The 23,387-nt window shown below is 47.6% G+C and overlaps 1 protein-coding gene across 1 annotated transcript in view; it reads left to right on the top strand.

Annotated features, from left to right (window-relative positions):
* Positions 1-6,796, top strand: part of LOC309567678 (uncharacterized protein) — a 33,090-nt gene extending 26,294 nt beyond the window's left edge. Inside the window, exons 2-3 of the mRNA XM_082273114.1 lie at positions 487-592; positions 5,518-6,796. Coding sequence (XP_082129240.1) covers positions 487-592; positions 5,518-6,491 — 1,080 coding nt within the window. The 3' untranslated portion in view covers positions 6,492-6,796. The remainder of the gene's footprint in view (positions 1-486; positions 593-5,517) is intronic.
* The last annotated feature ends 16,591 nt before the right edge of the window (positions 6,797-23,387 follow it).

Below are 23,387 nucleotides of genomic sequence, written 5' to 3'. Positions count from 1 at the left end.
TTTTTTTTTCCCATGCAGGCAGTGTACCGTACCTTGTTTTTACTCCGTATCCGCCTCTTACAGTCCCTGTACATCTGAGCTCAGATTTGGGTGGGAGAAGCAGCACAGCTAGCCATTTTAGTTTCCCTATCGTTCATTGACGGACACAGTCCTCTGATGCATATCAGTAGGGTTATACTACCCCCTACAGGAGTAGGACACTAGGCATGTGTTGATAGGAGGAGAGAGCAGGATGACAGAGAGATGAGTTCAGTCCGCTGCTTCTTCTTTCACTGTCCAGTCACAGACTGGGGGAGGGACAAGAAACATATGTCCTCTGTCCTGCCAGACAGGGCTTTGCTATGTGGCAGAGCTGTGTAAATCTCAGGGCTGGATGGACATAACTACAACCCATTTGGCAAGTCACCAGCTCCCTTATATGTATTTAGCAGTTTGCCTGGAGTACAACTTTAATTTAAACTGTTAAACTTTTTTTTTTTTAATTAGGTCTGTCTCTGGCGCTGGGAGTCCACAGAAATGTCCTTGTCATTGGAGGATGCTTCGGAATCTTGCTGGGAAGAGAAATCGGATGGACAAAGAGAGACCACACCAGGTGAACTGACACACTGGAATACATCTATGGGGTCAGTGTGGAATCCACACTTGTAGGCTGCATGAATGGGGGTATCTTCCTTTAGGGGGATATCTTCCTTTAGGGGGTATCCTCCATTAATGAGTGAGATAATGCCATAGATGGAGCCATACAGGGGACGTACAGTTAAATGGCACAATAAATGGAAGGAAAAACCAAAGCGCTGCACACCTTCTAGAGCCCAGGTATGATACGGGTAAAAGCCGCTTTAGCCCAAATCCATCCAGCCCACGCCCCTTTGACGCATTTCGTCACACCCACAGGACATAGTCACGGAGATGGGGATCCACCCATTCGCCACAATAATGGGTTTAATCAGCTTCTTATTTCAGCTTCTTCAATTAAACTTTGACAAAAAAAACCTGAAAGCTGATTGGCTGCCATGCACAGCTGCACCAGATTTTGCACTCTCCAGTTTTAGTAAATCAACCCCATTGCCTTGGCTCAGCAACAGCGTTGCATCTCTGCATTACCAACTTTTCCATCACTTTCATATTCAGGGTTCTAAAATCATGGCTCTGTCTCCTGGATTTGGTGGATGGACCAATAAAGGACAAGAGAAAGGCTTAAATACTTTATTGTCAAAAGTATTGGGACGCCTGCCTTTACATGCACATGAACTTTAATGGCATCCCAGTCTTAGTCCGTAGGGTTCAATATTTAGTTGGCCCACCCTTTGCAGCTGTAACAGCTTCAACTCTTCTGGGAAGGCTGTCCACAAGGTTTAGGAGTGTGTCTATGGGAATGTTTGACCATTCTTCCAGAAGCGCATTTGTGAGGTCAGGCACTGATGTTGGCCAAGAAGGCCTGGCTCGCAGTCTCCGCTCTAATTCATCCCAAAGGTGTTCTATCAGGTTGAGGTCAGGACAGTCAAATTCCTCCACCCCAAACTCCCTCATCCATGTCTTTATGGACCTTGCTTTGTGCACTGGTCCAAATCATTTGGTGGAGGGGGGATTATGATGTGGGGTTGTTTTTCAGGGGTTGGGCTTGGCCCCTTAGTTCCAGTGAAGGGAACTCTTAAGGTATCCACATACCAAGACATTTTGGACAATTTCATGCTCCCAACTTTGTGGGAACAGTTTGGGGATGGCCCCTTCCTGTTCTAACATGACTGCGCACCAGTGCACAAAGCAAGGTCCATAAAGACATGGATGAGCCAGTTTGGGGTGGAGGAACATGATTGGCCTGCACAGAGTCCTGACCTCAACCCAATAGAACACCTTTGGGATGAACATTTGCATAGTTGTTAAGAAGTTGAGGTAGGCCCCTTTTACATGGGCTTTCCGATCCGGTCCGCCTGTCAGTTTTTCAGACTGACCTGATTGGATGATCAATGCACCTCTATGGAGCGGTGGATGTCAGCAAAGACATCTCCACTGACACCCGCTGCTATCCGATCTGATCCTGTCCGTGAATTCCGGATGGATGGAAACCCTATTTTTCATCCGTCTGGAGGATCGGATCAGATAGGATCGGATGAAAACGGACAGGCGGTCTGTTCTTATCTGATCTCCCATAGAGGAGAGCAGGGCTCTGACAGGTCTGTCTCTGCAAAATGAGTGGAGACGGACCTGCCATCCGCCTGCTAAGCGGGGATCTGCGGATCGATCTCTGCTAATAAAAACTGAGTCCATTGGGCGCACCGCCCGTGTGAAAGGGGCCTTAGAAAAATTCTCTAATATCTGGGAAAGTTCGGTAGAATTTAGGAAACTAATAAATATGGGGTAAATAAGAGAGAGGTGAGGTAGGGGGAGGAGGGAGGGGGAAAGAAATAAAATAAAGGAATGGGGGGAGAGGAAGGGAATAGGGTGGGGGAGGGGGGATATTGGGAATATTGTTATAAGAATGTTTGATATGTTTGTTTTTTATTTATTTTGTATATGGAAAAACCAATAAAGAAACAGTACAAAAAAAAGGAACACCTTTTGGGATAAATTAGAGTGGAGACTGCGAGCCAGGACTTCTCATCCAACATCAGTTTGGATTCTGGAAGAATGGTCAAACATTCCCATAGACACACTCCTAAACCTTGTGGACAGCCTTCCTAGAAGATTTGAAGCTGATACAGCTGCAAAGGGTGGACCAACGCAATATTGAGCCCTACAGATTGTTGAATGGGAGGGAGGCAGGTGGGTCTTCCCATTGCTGTTGGGTGGTAGGGAGGCAGGATGGTCTTCCCTTTGCTGTTGGATGGTAGGGAGGCAGGTGGGTCTTCCCATTGCTGTTGGATGGTAGGGAGGCAGGTGGTTCTCCCCATTGTTGTTGGGTGGTAGGGAGGCAGGTGGATCTTCCCATTGCTTTTGGATGGCTGGGAGGCAGGTGGGTCTTCCCATTGCTGTTGGATGGTAGGGAGGCAGGTGGGTCTTCCCATTGCTTTTGGATGGTAGGCAGGCAGGTGGATCTCCCCATTGCTGTTGGATGGTAGGGAGGCAGGTGGGTATTCCCATTGCTTTTGGATGGTAGGCAGGCAGGTGGGTCTTCCCATTGCTGTTGGATGGTAGGGAGGCAGGTGGGTCTTCCCTTTGCTGTTGGATGGTAAGGAGGCAGGTGGGTCTTCCCATTGCTGTTGGATGGTAGGGAGGCAGGTGGGTCTTCCCATTGCTGTTGGATGGTAGGGAGGCAGGTGGGCCTTCCCATTGCTTTTGGATGGTAGGGAGGCAGGTGGGTCTTCCCATTGCTGTTGGATGGTAAGGAGGCAGGTGGGTCTTCCCATTGCTGTTGGATGGTAAGGAGGCAGGTGGGTCTTCCCATTGCTGTTGGATGGTAGGGAGGCAGGTGGGTCTTCCCATTGCTGTTGGATGGTAGGGAGGCAGGTGGGCCTTCCCATTGCTGTTGGATGGTAGGGAGGCAGGTGGGTCTTCCCATTGCTGTTGGATGGTAGGGAGGCAGGTGGGTCTTCCCATTGCTGTTGGATGGTATGGAGGCAGGTGGGTCTCCCCATTTGCCTTTGGGTGGTAGGGAGGCAGGTGGGTCTTCCCATTGCTGTTGGATGGTAGGGAGGCAGGTGGGTCTTCCCATTGCTGTTGGATGGTAGGGAGGCAGGTGGGTCTTCCCATTGCTGTTGGATGGTAGGAAGGCAGGTGGATCTCCCCATTGCTGTTGGGTGGTAGGGAGGCAGGTAGGTCTTCCCATTGCTGTTGAATGGTAGGTAGGCAGGTGGGTCTTCCCATTGCTGTTGGATGGTAGGGAGGCAGGTGGGCCTTTCCATTGCTTTTTGATGGTAGGGAGGCAGGTGGGTCTTCCCATTGCTGTTGGATGGTAGGAAGGCAGGTGGATCTCCCCATTGCTGTTGGGTGGTAGGGAGGCAGGTGGATCTTCCCATTGCTGTTGGGTAGTGGGATGCTATTAAAGTTCATATGAGTGCAAAGGCAGGCGTTCCAATACTTTTGGTAATATAGTGTATGACAAAATATGAGATAAGCAAATCCAGACAGGGAGAGGGGGACTGAGATTATCACCAATATAAAAAAGCTACATCATTTATTATACAGTAGCTGTATAGGGGAGCTTGCTGATCACTGTAGTTCCTCCTGTACTAGGCAGCCCGCATGTTCCCTGTGCCTGATTTACAGTAAAAAAACCTTCTCTAATTAGCATTAATGAATTCAGTTTCTCTCAGCATTCCACATTCTGATGAGCATAATTGCAATCTGTTCTTATTATCGACTGCTAAATTCTGCTTGACTGCAGATCTCGACGGAGGGCCTTGTTAATTCCACCGAGTGACATTTAAACAAAGAAGTAGTTTTAAATAATTGATGTCTTTGTTTATAAAGTTTATCCTGGGTAAGGATGTCACGGGACACATTGTTAATCGCCACCTGAAATATGAAGTCACGGCGCTCAGGTTAGGGAACTCTGCTCTAATTACGGTACACAGCAGGATATTGTTTTAATACGGAGGCAGCTCAGATTGCTAAAATAGGAGCAACTAATGGCTTTGCCTGCCTTCCCTTGCAATGTCGGGATGGCTAATGAGCAGATCTGACACCCTTACTAACTATGTGTCTGTGCACATGACTAGGGATTAGCGGGCTGATTCTTGGAAATTGAAGCTCAGTTGCAGGCTAAACTTTAAAGTGTTACTAAACCCACAACAGTAAAATCAGTCTGTATATGCAGTAAAGCATGCTTGCTATACTCTGTGGCACCTAAGGGGTTAATCCTCTGTAGTGTGTAAAAAGGCTATTTGATCCGGTCTTCCCTGATCCTCCCCTTCTTCCACTGTCCCCAATCCATATCCTGATAAGATAGAGCCCTAGGAGGCACTCTGCACATGCTCAGATTGGTGTGTATTGCTAGAGAATTTTTTTTACTTGGGAGGGTTAATGTGATCAGCACAGGGCCAATCAGCACTGTCCAGACAGAAGAGTCAGGGGACCTGCAGCCTCATTGGACAGTCAGAGGAGAATGAAAACTCCTCCTACAACCTGTAACCAGACACTGATAGAAATCGCAAGACTGCTATATACTGCTGATGAGAAAAGGTATTTAGCAGTTTATATTTACTGAAATAATAGCATGTCCATGTCATGTGTACTCTGGAAGACCAGATATAGTGACTGCAGGCTCCTGGGGAGACCAGATATAGTGACTGCAGTCTCACTTGGCCGGCCTGGATGGACACTTCAAAAAAGTTAGGTATGAAGACAATAATAGCATAAAATACAGTCCACAGGGGCCACAAAGGCAGGAGAGGGGTTCAGTAAGGTAGATCGGGATAAAGGCCGGTTCGCTTTAACCTCTAATTGGCAAATTTGGTTTTAAAAAAGTTTCTTACTCCATACAAGACTAAAATAAAAGTTTTGACAATAGATAGGTTTTACCTTTTTCTTTGTAGTTGTCCTTTGGATGTCATTTGGCTGTTCTTTTTTTTTTTGCAGAACTATTAATGGACCATCCAGATGGCCATTCGACACCAGAAGACTCCCCACCTCCTCCTTGCCCTGACTGTGGTCGGACATTCCAAACCCTTCGGGCCCACAACCTGCACCGGCGCAACCACTCTGCTGACCTTTCCTACACCTGCAAAGACTGCGACACAGCTCGTGCCGGAGCTACAGAAGGCAGCGAAAAGCCCTATGCCTGCTCTCATTGCGGACGTCGTTTCTGCTGGTTACTAGCGCTACACAGCCATCACGAACAGCAACACACAGGACAGCGCGGATACCAATGTTCCCAATGTGGTAAGCAGCTGCCCAGCCAGCCCGCATTCCGTAGACACCAGCAATCTCACCGCAAAGACAGGACATGCATCTTCTGTGGCAAAGCTTTCAACTGCTCGGCAAAACTAACACGCCATATGCGTATTCACACGGGGGAGCGACCCTATCAGTGTCCAGACTGCCCTCAGGCGTTTACGCAGCTTGAGACCCTCCGTGTCCATCAGTGGACTCATGAGGATCCCAAACCCTACCAGTGCAAGGATTGCGGGCGAAGGTTTCGGGCCCAATGCACTTTTGAAAAGCACAGGAAGTTGCACATTTCGCGGAAACCGCACACTTGTCCCGTGTGCAGCAAAACGTTTTTCTTCTCTTCTCGCTATAAACGCCACTTGCGTGTTCATACAGGCGAAAAACCCTTTCAGTGCCAGCAGTGTGGAAAGCGCTTTAACCAACGATCTAATTATCAGCGGCACTGGGCTATTCATGTAGGCAAGAGGCCTTTTCCATGTGACTTGTGTGAAAAGAGTTTCAGCCAGGCCTCAAATTATCGGCGGCATCTGAGAACTCACCGCAAGGAGACCGATAGGTGGGAGGAAAAGGGGGATTTGAAATGTATAGAGTGTGGGGTTCACTTCCAGCATGAAGGTGCGCTGCATGAGCACTACATACAACATGCCAGAGGGGAGGTATGACCAGTACAATGAATCCTTGTCCTTCCCACTTCCTATACACCCTATTTATTATTCTGTACCACCCAGAAGGATATTTCAGTAATGGTGTCATGAATTTCAAAAGACCTACAGGGTCACAAGGGACCAAATAGCAGACTGGTGCTAGAGTAGTAGAAGTCCTCAGACAGATGGTCAGAGCTGCCACAGACAAACCGATCCTAAACATATTTTAGGTTCCAGACAGGTAAGAAGGTACAGGTGCTTGCCAACCACCCATATTCAGAGTGGAAGGTCTAAGTGGTAGTCACCCAAAAATATTCAGCGTGGAAGGTCTGAGTAGATGCCACCCAAACATATTCAGGGTGGAAGGTGTGGATGGTTGCCAACAACTTATATTCAGTGTGGAGGGTTTCTAACCACTAATATTAAGGGTGGAAGGTCTGAGTAGTGGCCACCTAACCATCAGGATAGGTCAGGGTGGTTGCCAACCACTCACATTTGGGACAGAAAGTCTTGGTGGTTTCCAACCACTCATATTCAGGGTGGAAGGTCTGGATGGTTGCTAACAACTTATATTCAGTGTGGAGGGTTTCTAACCACTAATATTCAGGGTGGAAGGTCTGAGTAGTGGCCACCCAACCATCAGGATAGAAGGTCAGGGTGGTTGCCAACCACTCACATTTGGGACAGAAAGTCTTGGTGGTTTCCAACCACTCATATTCAGGGTGGAAGGTCTGGATGGTTGCCAACAACTTATATTCAGTGTGGAGGGTTTCTAACCACTAATATTAAGGGTGGAAGGTCTGAGTAGTGGCCACCTAACCATCAGGATAGGTCAGGGTGCTTGCCAACCACTCACATTTGGGACAGAAAGTCTTGGTGGTTTCCAACCACTCATATTCAGGGTGGAAGGTCTGGATGGTTGCCAACAACTTATATTCAGTGTGGAGGGTTTCTAACCACTAATATTCAGGGTGGAAGGTCTGAGTAGTGGCCACCCAACCATCAGGATAGAAGGTCAGGGTGGTTGCCAACCACTCACATTTGGGACAGAAAGTCTTGGTGGTTTCCAACCACTCATATTCAGGGTGGAAGGTCTGGATGGTTGCCAACAACTTATATTCAGTGTGGAGGGTTTCTAACCACTAATATTAAGGGTGGAAGGTCTGAGTAGTGGCCACCTAACCATCAGGATAGGTCAGGGTGCTTGCCAACCACTCACATTTGGGACAGAAAGTCTTGGTGGTTTCCAACCACTCATATTCAGGGTGGAAGGTCTGGATGGTTGCCAACAACTTATATTCAGTGTGGAGGGTTTCTAACCACTAATATTCAGGGTGGAAGGTCTGAGTAGTGGCCACCCAACCATCAGGATAGAAGGTCAGGGTGGTTGCCAACCACTCACATTTGGGACAGAAAGTCTTGGTGGTTTCCATCCACTCATATTCAGGATGGAAGGTCTTGAGTAGTGGCCACCCAAACATATTCAGGATGGAAAGTCTGGATGGATGCTAACCACTAATTTTCAGGGTAGGAGGTCTGGATGCTTGCCAACTACTTGTATTCGGGGTGGAGGATTGGTGCCAACCCACATGTATTTAGGGGGGAAGATCTGCGTGGCAACCACCCAACCACATTCAGCATGGAAAGTCTGGGTGGTTGCCAACCCCCCCCCCCATATTCATGGTAGAGGAGTTGGATAGCTGCCAACAACCTATATTCAGAATGGAAGGTCTGGGTGGTTTCCAAACATTTATTTTGTTGATGGGTTGGGTTGGTTGCCAACCAACCCATATCCACAATTGACCATACCGTTCAGGAAATAGTAAGAATGAATAGTCAAGATCCACATGTACCAATTCTGCCTTGAAACAATGACATCTTTGACATCTTCCATCATAACTGTTCAATCTTAAGACAGATGCCTGTAGGTCTCCAAGGTTATGAGTAGCCTACAAACATGGTGGCCGGCTGTATGAACAGGCATGGTCAAGATGGTCTAAGCAAGCCTTTCAGACAGTCCACAGATGATCCCCCTGTCGAAAAATAAACTCAACACCTCTTAGAGGTCTCTGTCAGGGAACTGGCTGGGCAAGAAAACCATCTGGTACCACATCTTATCACTTCGGGGCTCTGCTAATGACTTCTATACTGGAGTTTCCAGCTATTCTCACACACCATGGAGGCTTACTATTTCTGCTGAATTCTTTGTAAATAAAATAGATTAAAAGGGACCACAAAGCCTCCTAATGACCAAGGGAGTTGGGTGAAGCTGGGAACTTGAGTTCAGGGAATAGAAGCTGGTGAGATACATGAAGGGATATTTCAGTTATAGATGAAGCAGAGTTACTGAAATGGTAACTCCACTTTCATGGGGGGCGGGAAAAAATGGCAAATAAATTTGAATATAGCGTATACAAGTGTGACACAAGTCATATTGTAATTGAATGTTATTAAAAATGACCTTTCCTTTTCATTCTGCATCGCTATAGTGTTCTGTAAAATGCAATATGGCAACCTGGAGGTGTTCTGTACACAGATGGTATACAGAACATCCCCTATAAATGTCACTTTACTGCTTGTGTGATTGGCTCGCTGATTTTCCCAGAAGTCTGCACTGAGATACAGTATAGATTTTTGACATCCCCTGTAACAAAAATGTAATTTTTGGTGAGATATTCCCAAAGGGATGCAGGCACTGCCATTTTCCTCATTAGAGCCCTGCAGATGCAGCAGCTAATTGATAATTATAAAACTACTCCCATACAGACTCACTGTGCACATGGACATGGACAAACAGCAATTTCTTCAGAAAAACAAAAGGAAGGAATCTTCAACAAAGTTTAAAATCCTTGCAATGTAAAGAGATCACCTAGAGGGGAATGTTTTTTTTTTTTTCTTAACAAAAGTGGAGTTAAACCTCAAAGCTCTCCCATCTCTTGGAATCTAGCAGCCTCTGCCCACCCTCACGTGTTACCAAAGTTCCTCTTTCCTGACCCACCGTAACCGCTTGCCGACCGCATCACGAGTATGTACAGCAGCAAAGCTGCTCTTCTGTGCCAGATCACATGCCTTGTATGTGTCCTGGCACTTCCGGGTAGGGGGCGCACGTGTGCGTTGCTTCTGCTGCTATTTGTCACAGCAGAAGTTGATCAGCGGGTGCCGGTGAATGGATGTTTACTGGCACCCGCCTATCGTCTGGAAAAAACACAGAACACAACTCTACCTGTTTAAACAAGGCAGAGCTTCGTTCTGACAGGGGGAAGGGATGGATTTGCATTTCCTGCGAAGCAGGGGGAAAAAAATCCATCACTTTGCTTGATGAAAGCACCTCACACAGTACACAAACACTGGCTAGGCACACAGTTATCCCTTTGATCGCCCTAGATGTTAACCCCTTCCCAGCCAGTGTCAGTACAGTGACAATGCATATTTTTAGGACTGATCACAGTAACTGGGCAGTAGATCAGGAAGGCATTCCCTTATGATGGCAGAAACGTTTCAACCAACCAAGGGTTCAATTGCAGATCTTACTTTGAGACTCCCTGAGAATTATAAGAAGCTGTAGGCAATGTTCCCTCTAATTTTTTACTGAGCTGAGCAAATAAAAAAATTTCTGAGCGCAAACCTTTAGATTGAGCAATGGGGGGGGGGGGGGGGGACGTCAATGCAGAGTGACCAGCTTGCCCCAATCAACTGCAGAGTGCCACAGCAATGCCCCCAATAAACTGCAGAGTGCCACAGCAATGCCCCCAATAAACTGCAGAGTGCCACAGCAATGCCCCCAATAAATTGCAGAGTGTCACAGCAATGCCCCCAATACATTGCAGAGTGTCACAGCAATGCCCCCAATACATTGCAGAGTGTCACAGCAATGCCCCCAATACATTGCAGAGTGCCACAGCAATGCCCCCAATACATTGCAGAGTGCCACAGCAATGCCCCCAATAAACTGCAGAGTGCCACAGCAATGCCCCCAATACATTGCAGAGTGCCACAGCAATGCCCCCAATACATTGCAGAGTGCCACAGCAATGCCCCCAATACATTGCAGAGTGCCACAGCAATGCCCCCAATACATTGCAGAGTGCCACAGCATTGCCCCCAATAAACTGCAGAGTGCCACAGCAATGCCCCCAATAAACTGCAGAGTGCCACAGCATTGCCCCCAATAAACTGCAGAGTGCCACAGCATTGCCCCCAATAAACTGCAGAGTGCCACAGCATTGCCCCCAATAAACTGCAGAGTGCCACAGCATTGCCCCCAATAAACTGCAGAGTGCCACAGCATTGCCCCCAATAAACTGCAGAGTGCCACAGCATTGCCCCCAATAAACTGCAGAGTGCCACAGCATTGCCCCCAATAAACTGCAGAGTGCCACAGCATTGCCCCCAATAAACTGCAGAGTGCCACAGCATTGCCCCCAATAAAATGCAGAGTGCCACAGCAATGCCCCCAATAAAATGCAGAGTGCCACAGCAATGCCCCCAATAAAATGCAGAGTGCCACAGCAATGCCCCCAATAAATTGCAGAGTGCCACAGCATTGCCCCCAATAAATTGCAGAGTGCCACAGCATTGCCCCCAATAAATTGCAGAGTGCCACAGCAATGCCCCCAATAAATTGCAGAGTGCCACAGCAATGCCCCCAATAAACTGCAGAGTGCCACAGCATTGCCCCCAATAAACTGCAGAGTGCCACAGCATTGCCCCCAATAAACTGCAGAGTGCCACAGCATTGCCCCCAATAAACTGCAGAGTGCCACAGCATTGCCCCCAATAAACTGCAGAGTGCCACAGCATTGCCCCCAATAAAATGCAGAGTGCCACAGCATTGCCCCCAATAAAATGCAGAGTGCCACAGCATTGCCCCCAATAAAATGCAGAGTGCCACAGCATTGCCCCCAATAAAATGCAGAGTGCCACAGCAATGCCCCCAATAAAATGCAGAGTGCCACAGCAATGCCCCCAATAAAATGCAGAGTGCCACAGCAATGCCCCCAATAAAATGCAGAGTGCCACAGCAATGCCCCCAATAAAATGCAGAGTGCCACAGCAATGCCCCCAATAAAATGCAGAGTGCCACAGCAATGCCCCCAATAAAATGCAGAGTGCCACAGCAATGCCCCCAATAAAATGCAGAGTGCCACAGCAATGCCCCCAATAAAATGCAGAGTGCCACAGCAATGCCCCCAATAAAATGCAGAGTGCCACAGCAATGCCCCCAATAAAATGCAGAGTGCCACAGCAATGCCCCCAATAAACTGCAGAGTGCCACAGCAATGCCCCCCCGCGACCCCGTGCACTTACCTCACGGACGGTCACGGCACTCTGTCTTCAGTCCCCGGCTTCCAGCTTCCCGCGTCTCCATCCTCCCGAGTCCCGGCGCCTCCTCCTCGGCCAATGGCATGAAGTTGGCCTTTCGGCCAATCAGGAAGCGGGAGGACCCGCTCCCTGATTGGCCAGGAGGAGGATCCGTATGACAATAGCGAATTTTCATTCGCTATTGTCACACGATGGGCGTGCTCTCGGGGTGCACGCTCTGCTCCCTGGCCGCTCCGTCTGCGGCTGCGCCGTCTAACTAGGTGCTTGCGCGGGACGTAATTTCCACTGCGCGACCGCGCACGCGCGCACCTTAAAGGGAACACTGGCTGTAGGTGATTTGTTACTCCAGTTATCAACCAAAGACTGAAATATCATTTTTGGGTGGAATGACCAGCTACAATGGCACTACCACTCCTGCCCGTTCTGCACCTCCTCAGTGTAAAGAAGATGCATATAAGCACACTGTGTCAAGTAAAGTTTGCACTGCTATTGTCTGTAAGGTTTACTGTATTTCTATGCGAATTGAACAATTTGACACAAAATAAATATGTAATGTGTAAGAAATAAAGTAAAGAATCACCTGTTTGAGTTACTTATTTTTTACTGTAGCTATTCATGTTCATTCGTTCTGAGCAGCTGAGGCCGGAAGAATCTGTCCTCAGTTCCTTTCTCTGTCTCAAAAATGAGACTTATTTCAACAAACACCCCCCCCCCAACAGGGGTCCTAAAAAATTGCGTAAATAAAAAAATAAAAACGAATGGCACTAGTGGTGACACTACGAGGGTCACAAAGGTTGCATTGGCAACTGGGCACTGATGGCAGGAGGATAGCCCACTGCGGAACCGTAAAAAAAATTACATAGTTACATAGTAGTTGAGGTTGAATAAAGACAATAGTCCATCCAGTTCAACCTGTGTAGGTGTGTGTGTGTGGACGTATTCATTTCCCATACCCCTGAATGTTTTGATCTTGGAGATATATGTCCAAGAATCTTTTAAAAGTAGCCATACTCCCTGCAGTTACTACCATTTGTGGTAGAGAGTTCCACAATCTTATTGCCCTTACTTTAAAAAAATCCCTTGCGTAGCCTGAGATTAAATCGCTTCTCCTCTAAAGGGTCCCACAATGGGAGTAAAGGACCCCGGGATCAGCGGGAAGGTCCCCGGTCTGGGGTCAAGGGGGGCCCTTCATGGTTTCTTGCATTGGGCCCTGAAGGTTCTAGTTACGCCTCTGTGTATGTGAGATAGGGACCTTAGACTGTAAGCTGTGAATATACAGTATGTAAATTGTTGGCTGTAAAGAAATAATTGTAATAAATGATATACCATACATATAGATTGTTAATTTGGATAGAAGTGAGAAGTAGACTTTTGCTCAGATAATAATCTGCAGATCTGTTGGAATTTTGAAACCTCATCCATCCGGAGGTGCAGATCAATGACAGAGTTGGCTCCTAGCTGTGAGGTGACCACAGCAGTCAGTGGCGTCTTTTGAAATGGAAACTCAGCGTCTGGTGTGAGTTTAGTGGATTGCAGATCTCCAGTCTCCAAACGACATCAAGGTGAGTTTAAAATTAGATAAATGCCTGGAAGCATCCAGGAGGGCGGTTTAAAGTCCCAACTCACACTGACCGGCATTAAAAGAGATGCATGGTGTTCTTCTTTACACCAAGCTCTCCCCTGATGCTGGGGCAAAAGGTTGTATTGATCCAACCAATTTAACCCACGGAGGTTTTAGGGAAGCTTTGACGCTGCAACACCAATTGTTTTTAGGGGCCCACATGTGCTCTTCATTCTCCGTACCGGGATTTGAGGACTGAAAATAAAGTGGGCAAAATCATCCTTGAGCATTAAAGGCTAAGGTTGCCTTTATAATAAACTGTGCTGTGCAGGAGCTTCAAAATGTGGAAGTTAATGTAGGGCTGTGTCTGTAGGGCCATCGTGGCTTAAGCCCCGTACGAACGCACAGATTGTTGGCCAACCGATCGGCCGTCTTTTGTCCAGTGTTGTTTGTTGGTTGAAATGTGCTCTAGACTTTTGTTGGCCAACAAAAACCAATTTCAGAAGTGATGTCATGTGATGGTTGACTTTCCCTGTGTTTTTACTTCTCGGAGCATGCCCAGTCTTGCTCATCTGATTTTTGTCTGCCGAAATCTGTACTGACTGAGGAACAATCGGCCGTTCTTTGTTGGCCAACAAAAATTTTATAGCATGCACACCAGATTTTTTTCGGCCGAAAATTCGCAGTTGGTTGTCGGAAGCATCATACTAACAAGTCTACAATCGGCAGATCGGACGTTGGCCGACAATTTACGGCCAACAATCTGTGCGTGTGTACGGGGCTTTACCTACAGCCTGGCTGAAAAACTATTAATGGGAGAGATCTTCACCATAGCGCCTGTGATTTGGGATGCCCTGTACATTGGGCGCACTCCCAGCATCATTGGAACAAGCAATTTCTGTCTTTAGTTCAATAGTTTTGATTTTTGCTTGAAAAGTAGTAAATACAGAACCGTTAGAAGATAACAATGGCACTGGCCTGGCACGCAGGCTGGCCATACAGAGAATGGCCGGGACGAGGGATGGGCAGGACGGCTGCCCTGGGTGCAATGGTTTATTGCAGGGATGGGGGAGCCATGTGCCTGAAACAGTGAGATCATTGTTACCCCTAAGGGAAGTAGGGGGGGAGCGCAGTTTGCCCTGGGCGCTGGTTGACCTTGGCCCAGCACTGATGCAGAGTAATCGAGTCCCAGATGCCTGCGAAAGTTTAACATACTAGGAAAAGAGTAATGTGGCATCTCGGAGTTCTGACAGAGCTTCAACTGAGGGTCATAGAGGATGTACTGAAGTAGGGAAGAGAAGGGTAACCAAGAGAGGGGAAGGGGTATGAGGACCATAACTCAGTGAATGGTTATTAGGTGGTTCCATTACTCTTAGGGCTAGTAGGCGGCTGTCAAAGTCCATTGTCCTAAAGTACGAAATCCATGGGTCCCAGGTATTATGAAAGCTATGCACTGTATCAGTGAGTTTAGCAGTTCGTTGTTGATGGGCATCCAATGCATCTTGGATTGTACTCTACACCCCACCCAGATAGAGGGAATTTGACAGCCAAGCTCTAGCTATGGTTTGCTTAGAGCCCGTGAAAAACCGAAATTGGTGTTTGGAAATCCTATCAGGTTTCAAATTGAGTAATGGAAAACAAGCATAAAAAGGAGGCGCACCAGCCTAGTGCATTACCATAGGACTCTAAAATTAAAAAATGCCAATATACTCACAAAGGAAATAAGGTCAAGTGCAGATAACAATTCCCATCACACCACTAGACATGTGTCCACCAGCTAGGGTGCAGCTTAAACATTTTAAGGGTGGTGTTCTCTTCCTCAGAGAAAGAGGGCCTCAACCTTGAAATGCGTAAGTTGCTCCCTAGCTATTGGACACCCATGTGGTGGTGTGATGAGAATTGTTACATATTGACATTTTTTATTTTACAAATAAAGAGTCCTACGGTAATCCGGCTCTAGGCTGGTACCCCTCCTTGTTATGCTTGTTTTCCAGTACTAGTTTTCCTTGAATTTAAGAGGGCATCAAGGCCACTTTAGTGCTTGCGGTGGAGGTTGTCGGAGGTGGATATTTCCAGTGGACTGACAAGATTGAAGAGATAAGCAAAGTGATATAAAAAGTAAGGCGCTACTATACACCACCATAAATCTTAAAATACTTCCACTTAGAGGCTGCTGAACAATTTTTCTAATTGGTTTTCACATATGCTGACACCATTCATATCAAATTGATTAAAAGATTCAAGAGATTTCCGCTCTGAGCCTCATTTGGAACCAGTTATCTGGAGAGCCATCTTTCCTGTAACCATTTCTGTCTGTTTTTAAATTAAGTATTACCTCTCCAGGAAGCATTGGGAAAGGGACACCAAAATAAAAAATTCTTAACCTATATACTTGGGACCATAGAGTCTGGGCAGAGGGGCATGTCCATAATGTGTGAATTTACATGCCTGGTTCCAGGCAGCCGTGGAATCAGGTCCCTGCATATCCTGGGGTTTAGCGCGCCAATAGAGTTGGGACTAGTTCGTTCAAGAGTGAGCACATTCCAGGAACACAACTTAGTGGTTTCCTGAATGTGTTACCATCGGGGATCCAGTTACAAATGTGAATTATCTATTAAAAACTATTGTTTAATCAACCTGAGATATAATCAGTTTGGCAGCACACCAATAATTTTTCAGTTGATTAGAAGTGATCGACCAAATTCCAAAACTCGTTTTGAGTCGAAATCGAACCAAATGGAGGTTCTTTAGGATATGATTTTTATTCAGTTTGATCAGTTTAGTTGCATTGAACGATCATACTAATAGGTGCGTGGCCTTTAAAGTGAACGTAAAGTTCACTTTTTAACTTGTACCTACAGGTGAGGCTATAATAAGGCTTACCTGTGGGTACAGTGAATATTTCCTAAATTTGCACCATTTAGGAGATATTCACATGGGATGCAGCCAGTGATGTCACTGGCACATGCTCTCTGAAGGGCTCTGTGTGGTGGCTCCTGCGCACATGTGCTAAAAGGATGTCATCATGGTCCCTGCCATTTATACAGCCAAAGTCTGCAAACCTGGAAGGAAAATTGTGCAAGTAAGTCTGCCATAATGTGTTATTATGCGGTGAATCCAAGCACATTATGGCAAACCTCTACAGGGGGCCCAATTTTTAATTTTCTTTGGTGTAGTTTCTTACCGCTTTAAGACCACCCTGTCTATAGAATGAAAGCTCTGCTGTGCTCAGCAGAACAATCCAGCCCCATCCAAACGTTACTAGCAAGGCCTTCCACATTGGCCAGGCCACACATGCTTCTTCTACCATGCATATCTCCATAATAATTTTCCTCTTCGGGCAGCTCAGCACCGGAAGGGATGGCCACCAACCTTTAAAGTGGATGTGCATGGTACTTTGTCTTCTAACAACCCAACCCCAACAAAATGTCACTAGCAAGGCCTTCCACCTTGGCCGGGCCACACATACTTCTTCTACCATTCATATCTCCCTTATTTTTTTCCTCTTTGGACACCTCAGCACCGGAAGGGATGGCCACCAACCTTTAAAGAGGATGGGCATGGTACCTTGTCTTCTGACAACCCAACCCCAACAAAACATCACTAGCAAGGCCTTCCTCCTTGGCCAAGCCACACATGCTTCTTCTACCATTCGTATCTCCATGATTTTTTTCCTCTTCGGACACCTCAGCCCCGGGAAAAGATGGCCACCAACCTTTAAAGTGGATGTGCATGGTACCTTGTCTTCTGACAACCCCACCCCAACAAAACGTCACTAGCAAGGCCTTCCACCTTGGCCAGGCCACACATACTTCTTCTACCATTCTTATCTCGGTGATTTATTTTCCTCTTTGGACACCTCAGCATTGGAAGGGATGGCCACCAACCTTTTAAGAGGATGTGCATGGTACCTTGTCTTCGGACAACCCAACCCCCAGCAAAACATCACTGGCAAGGCCTTCCTCCTTGGCCAGGCCACACACGCTTCTTCTACCATTCATATCTCTATAATTGTTTTCCTCTTTGGACACCTCAGCAGCGGAAGGGATGGCCACCAACCTTTAAAGTGGATGTGCATGGTACCTTGTCTTCTGACAACCCAACCCCAACAAAACATCACTGGCAAGGCCTTTCACCTTGGCCAGGCCACACATACTTCTCCTACCATTCTTATTTCCATGATTTATTTTCCTCTTTGGACACCTCAGCTCCGGAAGGGATGGCCACCAACCTTTAAAGTGGATGAGCATGGTACCTTGTCTTCTGACAACCTAACCCCAACAAAACATCACTGGCAAGGCCTTCCTCCTTGGCCAGGCCACAGCGGGCACACATGTTTCCTCTGCCATCCATATATTCAGGCTTAGTTTTGCACATCTGATCTTACTGTAGGGAGCCCACCCAGAGCTAGAAATGGAGAACGCGGTACATGAAAGGGTGGTTAGACTGTTGCCTTGACAGCTAACCCTACTATTTAAAAATGTACTCTTCCATCTACAACTAGAATAATTTAATGTAAAAGCTGCAAGATTCCCAGGTACATTAGTAACACACAGGTATTGTTTAATATCAGCTTGCAAAGGCTAGTCTGCAGGATATTTGATTCAGCGTGCAATTACAAAGCATTTATCAAGCTTCACATAGCTCTTATGAAGCCCTTAAAACACACTTCAGCTCCAAATGTCATTTTTAAGGTCTGAGTCCTTAAGAAGTGCAAATATTCGATAATAGTAGGAAAAATTGCAAGCTAGGCAGAATAATTGGCAAATAATGATCTGTAAAACAAAGTGTAGGGTATCCTACTGTTCATGGAACACACCAGTTAGACAGGATGACTGTTGTTTCAGAGAAGGATTACACAGACAGGGCATAAGCTACAACTACTTTTAGGACCCATTCACATTTGGGCTGTTTGCAATTACCTGCGGGCAGTACTGGGACAAGAGCACCGATATCCCCATTCTCATTTATTTATTTATTTACACATATTATTATTATATTATAATATTTTTATATAATTTTATATTGTTTTGCGCTACTATTTATTTACTCATTTAGTACTGGGACAAGGACATCCAACGCCCAGGGCAAAGATGCCAAACTGCACCCCCCTTCCCTTAGGGTTAGGGTCAGGGCGCCCACATCCCTGCAATAAACCAGTGCGCCTAGAGCAGCCACCCCTCCTGCCCACCTCTTGTCCCGGCCCTGCCCACAGGAGACTCAGCAGAGTTCTCAGCGAATGGGAAGTCCTATTAAAAGCAACGGGTGCCGCACAGCTCCCGCAGCCATTTATGGGCATTTGCATGTAATTGCTCATGTCAGAGGCGTAACTAGAACCTTCAGGGCCCCGGTGCAAGAAACCATGAAGGGCCCCCCGGACCCCTGGCCGGGGCCCTTTCCTTCAAGCCGTGGGCTCTTCCCACTGATCCTGGGGCCCTTTACTCTCTTTGCGGGGCCCTTTATTATGGTCCCGTAGCGGGACCCTTTCACAAGTTCTGCAGTGGGCCCCCTTCCTGCCATCTTGGGGCCCCGCCACGGTGGGGGAATGCCAGGACCCGGTCGCAAGTGTGACCTTTGCGATCCTGGAAGTTCAGCCACTGGTGTCAGTAGTTTTTATTTTTTGGTATTTTAACTATTATTTTTTATAATTTTATTTCATTTTTTTACAATGTCACTGACTATGACTCTGTCCATTCGGAAAAGGAAGGAGCTGGTAAATTACATATTTACCGACCCCTTCCGTGTTCTCTATTGTGACACCTCCCCTGCAGCAGCCGGCAGGAGAGGGGAGGGAGCACAGTGGGGGGGGGGGGGGAACCAGGGGAGCACACAGGGGCCCAGAGACAGCAGAACACAAGTGAACTGGATAGGAGGAGTGGCGGGGGCAGCAAAGAGGAACCAATCTTCTCCATTTTCCTCCTGCAGCCACAGGAGGAAAAAGGAGGACAGTGATTTCTCTACATGCTGCCCCCCGCTGCCCTCCTATCCAGGTGTACAGGGGAGCCACACAGGCCCCTGGAGCATGGGGCCAGGTTGCAATTGCAACCGCTGTAGTTACGCCCCTGGCTCATGTAGCGATTACTTAAAGACAATTGGCCCTTGATGCAGACTGTCTGTGTCCAGGGCCAATCAACTGCAGGTAATCCCTGTGTGAGCAAATACCATGCAAATAGCTGCCGGAGACTCAGCAGGGTGCCCTGCAAGTGGGAAGCCCTTGTGAAGCGATCGGTGCCTGACAGCTCCCACAGCCATTTGTGGCCGTTCACATGTAATTTCTCATGTAGCGATCACCTGCAGACAATTGGCCCTGAATGCAGACTGTCTGCGTCTAGGGCCAATCATCTGCAGGTAATCACTGCATGAGTGATTTCATGCAACCCTGTGACTGATCAGACCTGGATGCAGACAGTCTGCGTCCACAGCCAATCATCGCTGCATGAGCAATTACATGCGAATGGCTGCAGGCGCTGTCAGGCTGCCATTGCTTCGCTGGGGCTTCCTGGCCAATGCCAATCACAGGGAGCCTTGCTGAGTCTCCGCGGGTAATCTCAATTGGCCCAATCTGCTACTGTGAATGGGGCTTTAGGGCCCATTCCCACCATGTGTATTGGGCTGAGTTGCTCAATGCATGCTCTACACAAGCACAAGGCAAATTCCATTGTTTCCAGTAGTCCCAGTTCACATCAATGCGCCGTGTTGGTGTGCACTGGGCAAAAAATGGAACATGCAGCATTTAGGCCTCATGCACACTGGACGTTATTAAAAGGCCAGTAGCTTTGTAGTGAGTTTTTAGGCGTTTTTTTAGCTTTTTTTGCATTGGCGTTTTTTAGCGTTTTTAGCTAAAAATCCCTTCTATTATAGTAACTCCAACTTTCCCACAATGCAATGCTTGCCAGAATTGCATCACATGGATGTTCACACCCATGCGGTAAGATTTAGGTGCGGGGAAAAAAGGGTCCTACAACATTTTGGTGCAAATGTGGACCCTTTTTTCCCCGCATCAAAATCGCATTGCATGGGTGTGAACATCCATGCGATGCGATTCTGCCAAGCTCACTGCATTTTGCAATCTTTTGCGGGGTTTCGTTCATGGAACATTAAGCACCAGTTCAAATCGGGCAGATTTAACATGCGATTTGACGCGTCAAATCGCATGCCAAAGCAGAGCTTATCACCGGCAACATCACTGTCTGAATTGGTGCAACCCTGACTTTGGCGCGCCGCACCGATTCCCAAAAGTTGCTTCTGCAATACTTTTGGTCGACTTCAGGGCGATTGCAATAGACATCCGTGCATGGACCCGCACAGATGTCTGTCAGATCGCCCCCGAAGTCGCACTGACATGCAAGTTTGAAATTGTGTGCGTTCAGCTGAATGATTTCAAACCCGCCCCCAGTGTGAACCGGTGCCGTTGCCGGCAATAGGCTCAGATTTGACATGATAATTATGCAGAGTGGGCGGAGCTTCAGGGAGGTGGGTGGGGTAAGTAATTAACAGCTGTGCTGCAAAGTGTCCCTGGAAATTTTTTTCAAATGTTGGCAACTATAGAGTCATAGTCAGTGACATGAAAAAAAATATATATATAATAAAATGATAAAATATAATACAATTAAAATACCAAAAAAAAAAAAAACACTTGCGACTGGGCCCCGGCATTCCACCACCGTGAGGAGGCCCCAAGATGGCAGGAAGGGGGCCCATAATGAGAGTAAGGGGCCCCAGGATCAGTGGGAAGAGTCCCAGGTTTGAAGGGAAGGGCCATGGGTCCGGGGGGGCCCTTCATGGTTTCTTTCACTGGGGCCCTGAATGTTCTTGTTAAGCCTCTGGCATTCAGTGTGCATGAGGCCTAAGGGTTACGGCAAGTTGGAGGAAAATAATGAATTATGGCTGTAACATAACAAAATGTGGAAAAAGTGAAGCGCTGTGAATACTTTCCGGATGCACTGTAGGCAGTGGTGTATTTTGGTTTTGTGCTGCCATAGGCAAGACTAAAATTGGGCGCCCTCCCCATGTAAATTTTCCCCACTCCTTTTTTTAATGGATGTGTCTTCCTCCAAAATTGAAGGACTACAAGTCCCAGCATGAACCCCTGAGATCTCGTGAGAGGGGGTGGGAGAGAGAGGGTGGTTGAGGGGGAGAGAGAGGGGGGGTGGGTGAGGGAGGGAGAGAGGGGGGATATAAGAGAGAGAGAGAGGGATTGGGTGAGGGAGGGAGAGAGAGAGAGGGGTTGGGTGAGGGGGGGGGGTTAGAGGGGGTGGGAGAGAGGGTGGTTGAGGGAGAGAGAGGGGGGGTGGGTGAGGGAGGGAGAAAGGGGGGGATGAAAGAGAGAGAGGGATTGGGTGAGGGAGAGAGAGAGGTTGGGTGAGGGGGGGGGGGGTGAGAGAGGGGAGATGAGAGAGAGAGGGTGGAATCGAAGAGAGAGAGAGGGGGGATGAGTGAGAGAGTGGGGGGGATGAGTGAGAGAGTGGGGGGGATGAGCGAGCGAGAGAGAGAGGAGGGATGAGAGAGAGAGAGAGCGAGAGAGAGTGGGGATGAGAGAGGGAGATGAGAGAGAGAGAGAGGGGGGGATGATAGAGAGAGAGGGGGTGAGAAAGAGAGAGGGAGGTGAGAGGGAGGAAGAGAGAGGAGGGGTTAGAGAGTGAGAAGGGGGGTGAGTAAGAGAGAGAGGGGGGGTGAGAGAGGTGGTTCTAGCAACCAGTGGCCAATAGAGTCTCAGGTGGTGGGGGTGGCTTTTTTGCTGCCCCCCTGCAAACTGCTGCCCTAGGCCTGGGCCTTGTTGGCCTAGGCCAAAATACAGCACTGACTGTAGGTGTTATGTCTTTTTTACTGCCGTCATGCTGCACTTTTAAGATGCAAATGTGACCTTGGTACAAATGTAGCAGAAGTTATCTGCGTTTTCACAGTTTGGAGGCATCTTGCCTTCTAAAGGAAATTATCACGCAACTGTTTCCTGGAAACGTTGGGCAATGACACTTTCACAAGCCACCAGATGTAACTGTATGATGTGTAAATCCGACCAAGACAAATGTACCTTGCAATAAAAGAACAATAAGTTACAGTCAGGTAATCTTTAGTGCCGGTTCACACTGATGCGAGTCTGTTGCGAATTTGATGCGTTACAAAAAGCCTAGATTCGCATATCATCCAAAAACACATTGTGTTCAGTGATAGTTGTCTACATCCATGCGTTATGATTGCTATGCGAATGCGATGTGGCAATAAAAAGAGTCCTGTGAGAGTTTACTGCATTTTCCTCTCTATAGACATCTATGGAAACCACACTGGAATCGCATCTTGTGTTCAGATGTGTGCGAATATTTCTTTTTCTACATAGATTTTTTACATATTTCCCCCTCGCAGAAATCGCAGCTGCGCCCAATCCCATCTGAGAATGCATTCAATTTGCATTAGAATCCCACTATCTTTAGCACAAATCGCAATGCAAAATGGCACTGAACTCCATGAAAAATCTGCATGAGAATCGCACTAATTCCCATCGCATAAGTGTGAACCCAGACTAAAGCCTAGTACACACAATCAGATTATCGAATGATAACTTTCCCCAGAATCTATTGGGACCCTTCTCTATAAGGGGGATCTATGGGGACCCTGCTCTATAGGGGGATCTATGGGGACCCTGGCCTGCTCCAAAGGGGGAGCAATGGGGACCCTGCTCCAAAGATCCTCCTTTAGAGCAGGCCAGGCAGGGTCCCCCATAGAACCCCCTTTAGAGCAGGCCAGGCAGAGTCTCCCAAAGATCCCCCTTTAGAGCAGGCCAGGCAGGGTCTCCCATAGATCCCCCTTTAGAGCAGACCAGGCAGGGTCCCCCATAGATCCCCCTTTAGAGCAGGCCAGGCAGGATCCCCCATAGATCCCCCTTTAGAGCAGGCCAGGCAGGGTCCCCCATAGATCCCCCTTTAGAGCAGGCCAGGCAGGGTCCCCCATAGAACCCCCTTTAGATCAGGCCAGGCAGGGTCCCCCATAGATCCCCTTTAGAGCAGGCCAGACAGGGTCTCCCATGGATCCCCTTT

The sequence above is a fragment of the Pelophylax lessonae genome, assembly GCF_965119305.1.
Source record: "Pelophylax lessonae genome assembly, chromosome: 12".
NCBI lineage: Eukaryota > Metazoa > Chordata > Amphibia > Anura > Ranidae > Pelophylax > Pelophylax lessonae.
This window is presented reverse-complemented; position numbering and strand designations above follow the sequence as displayed.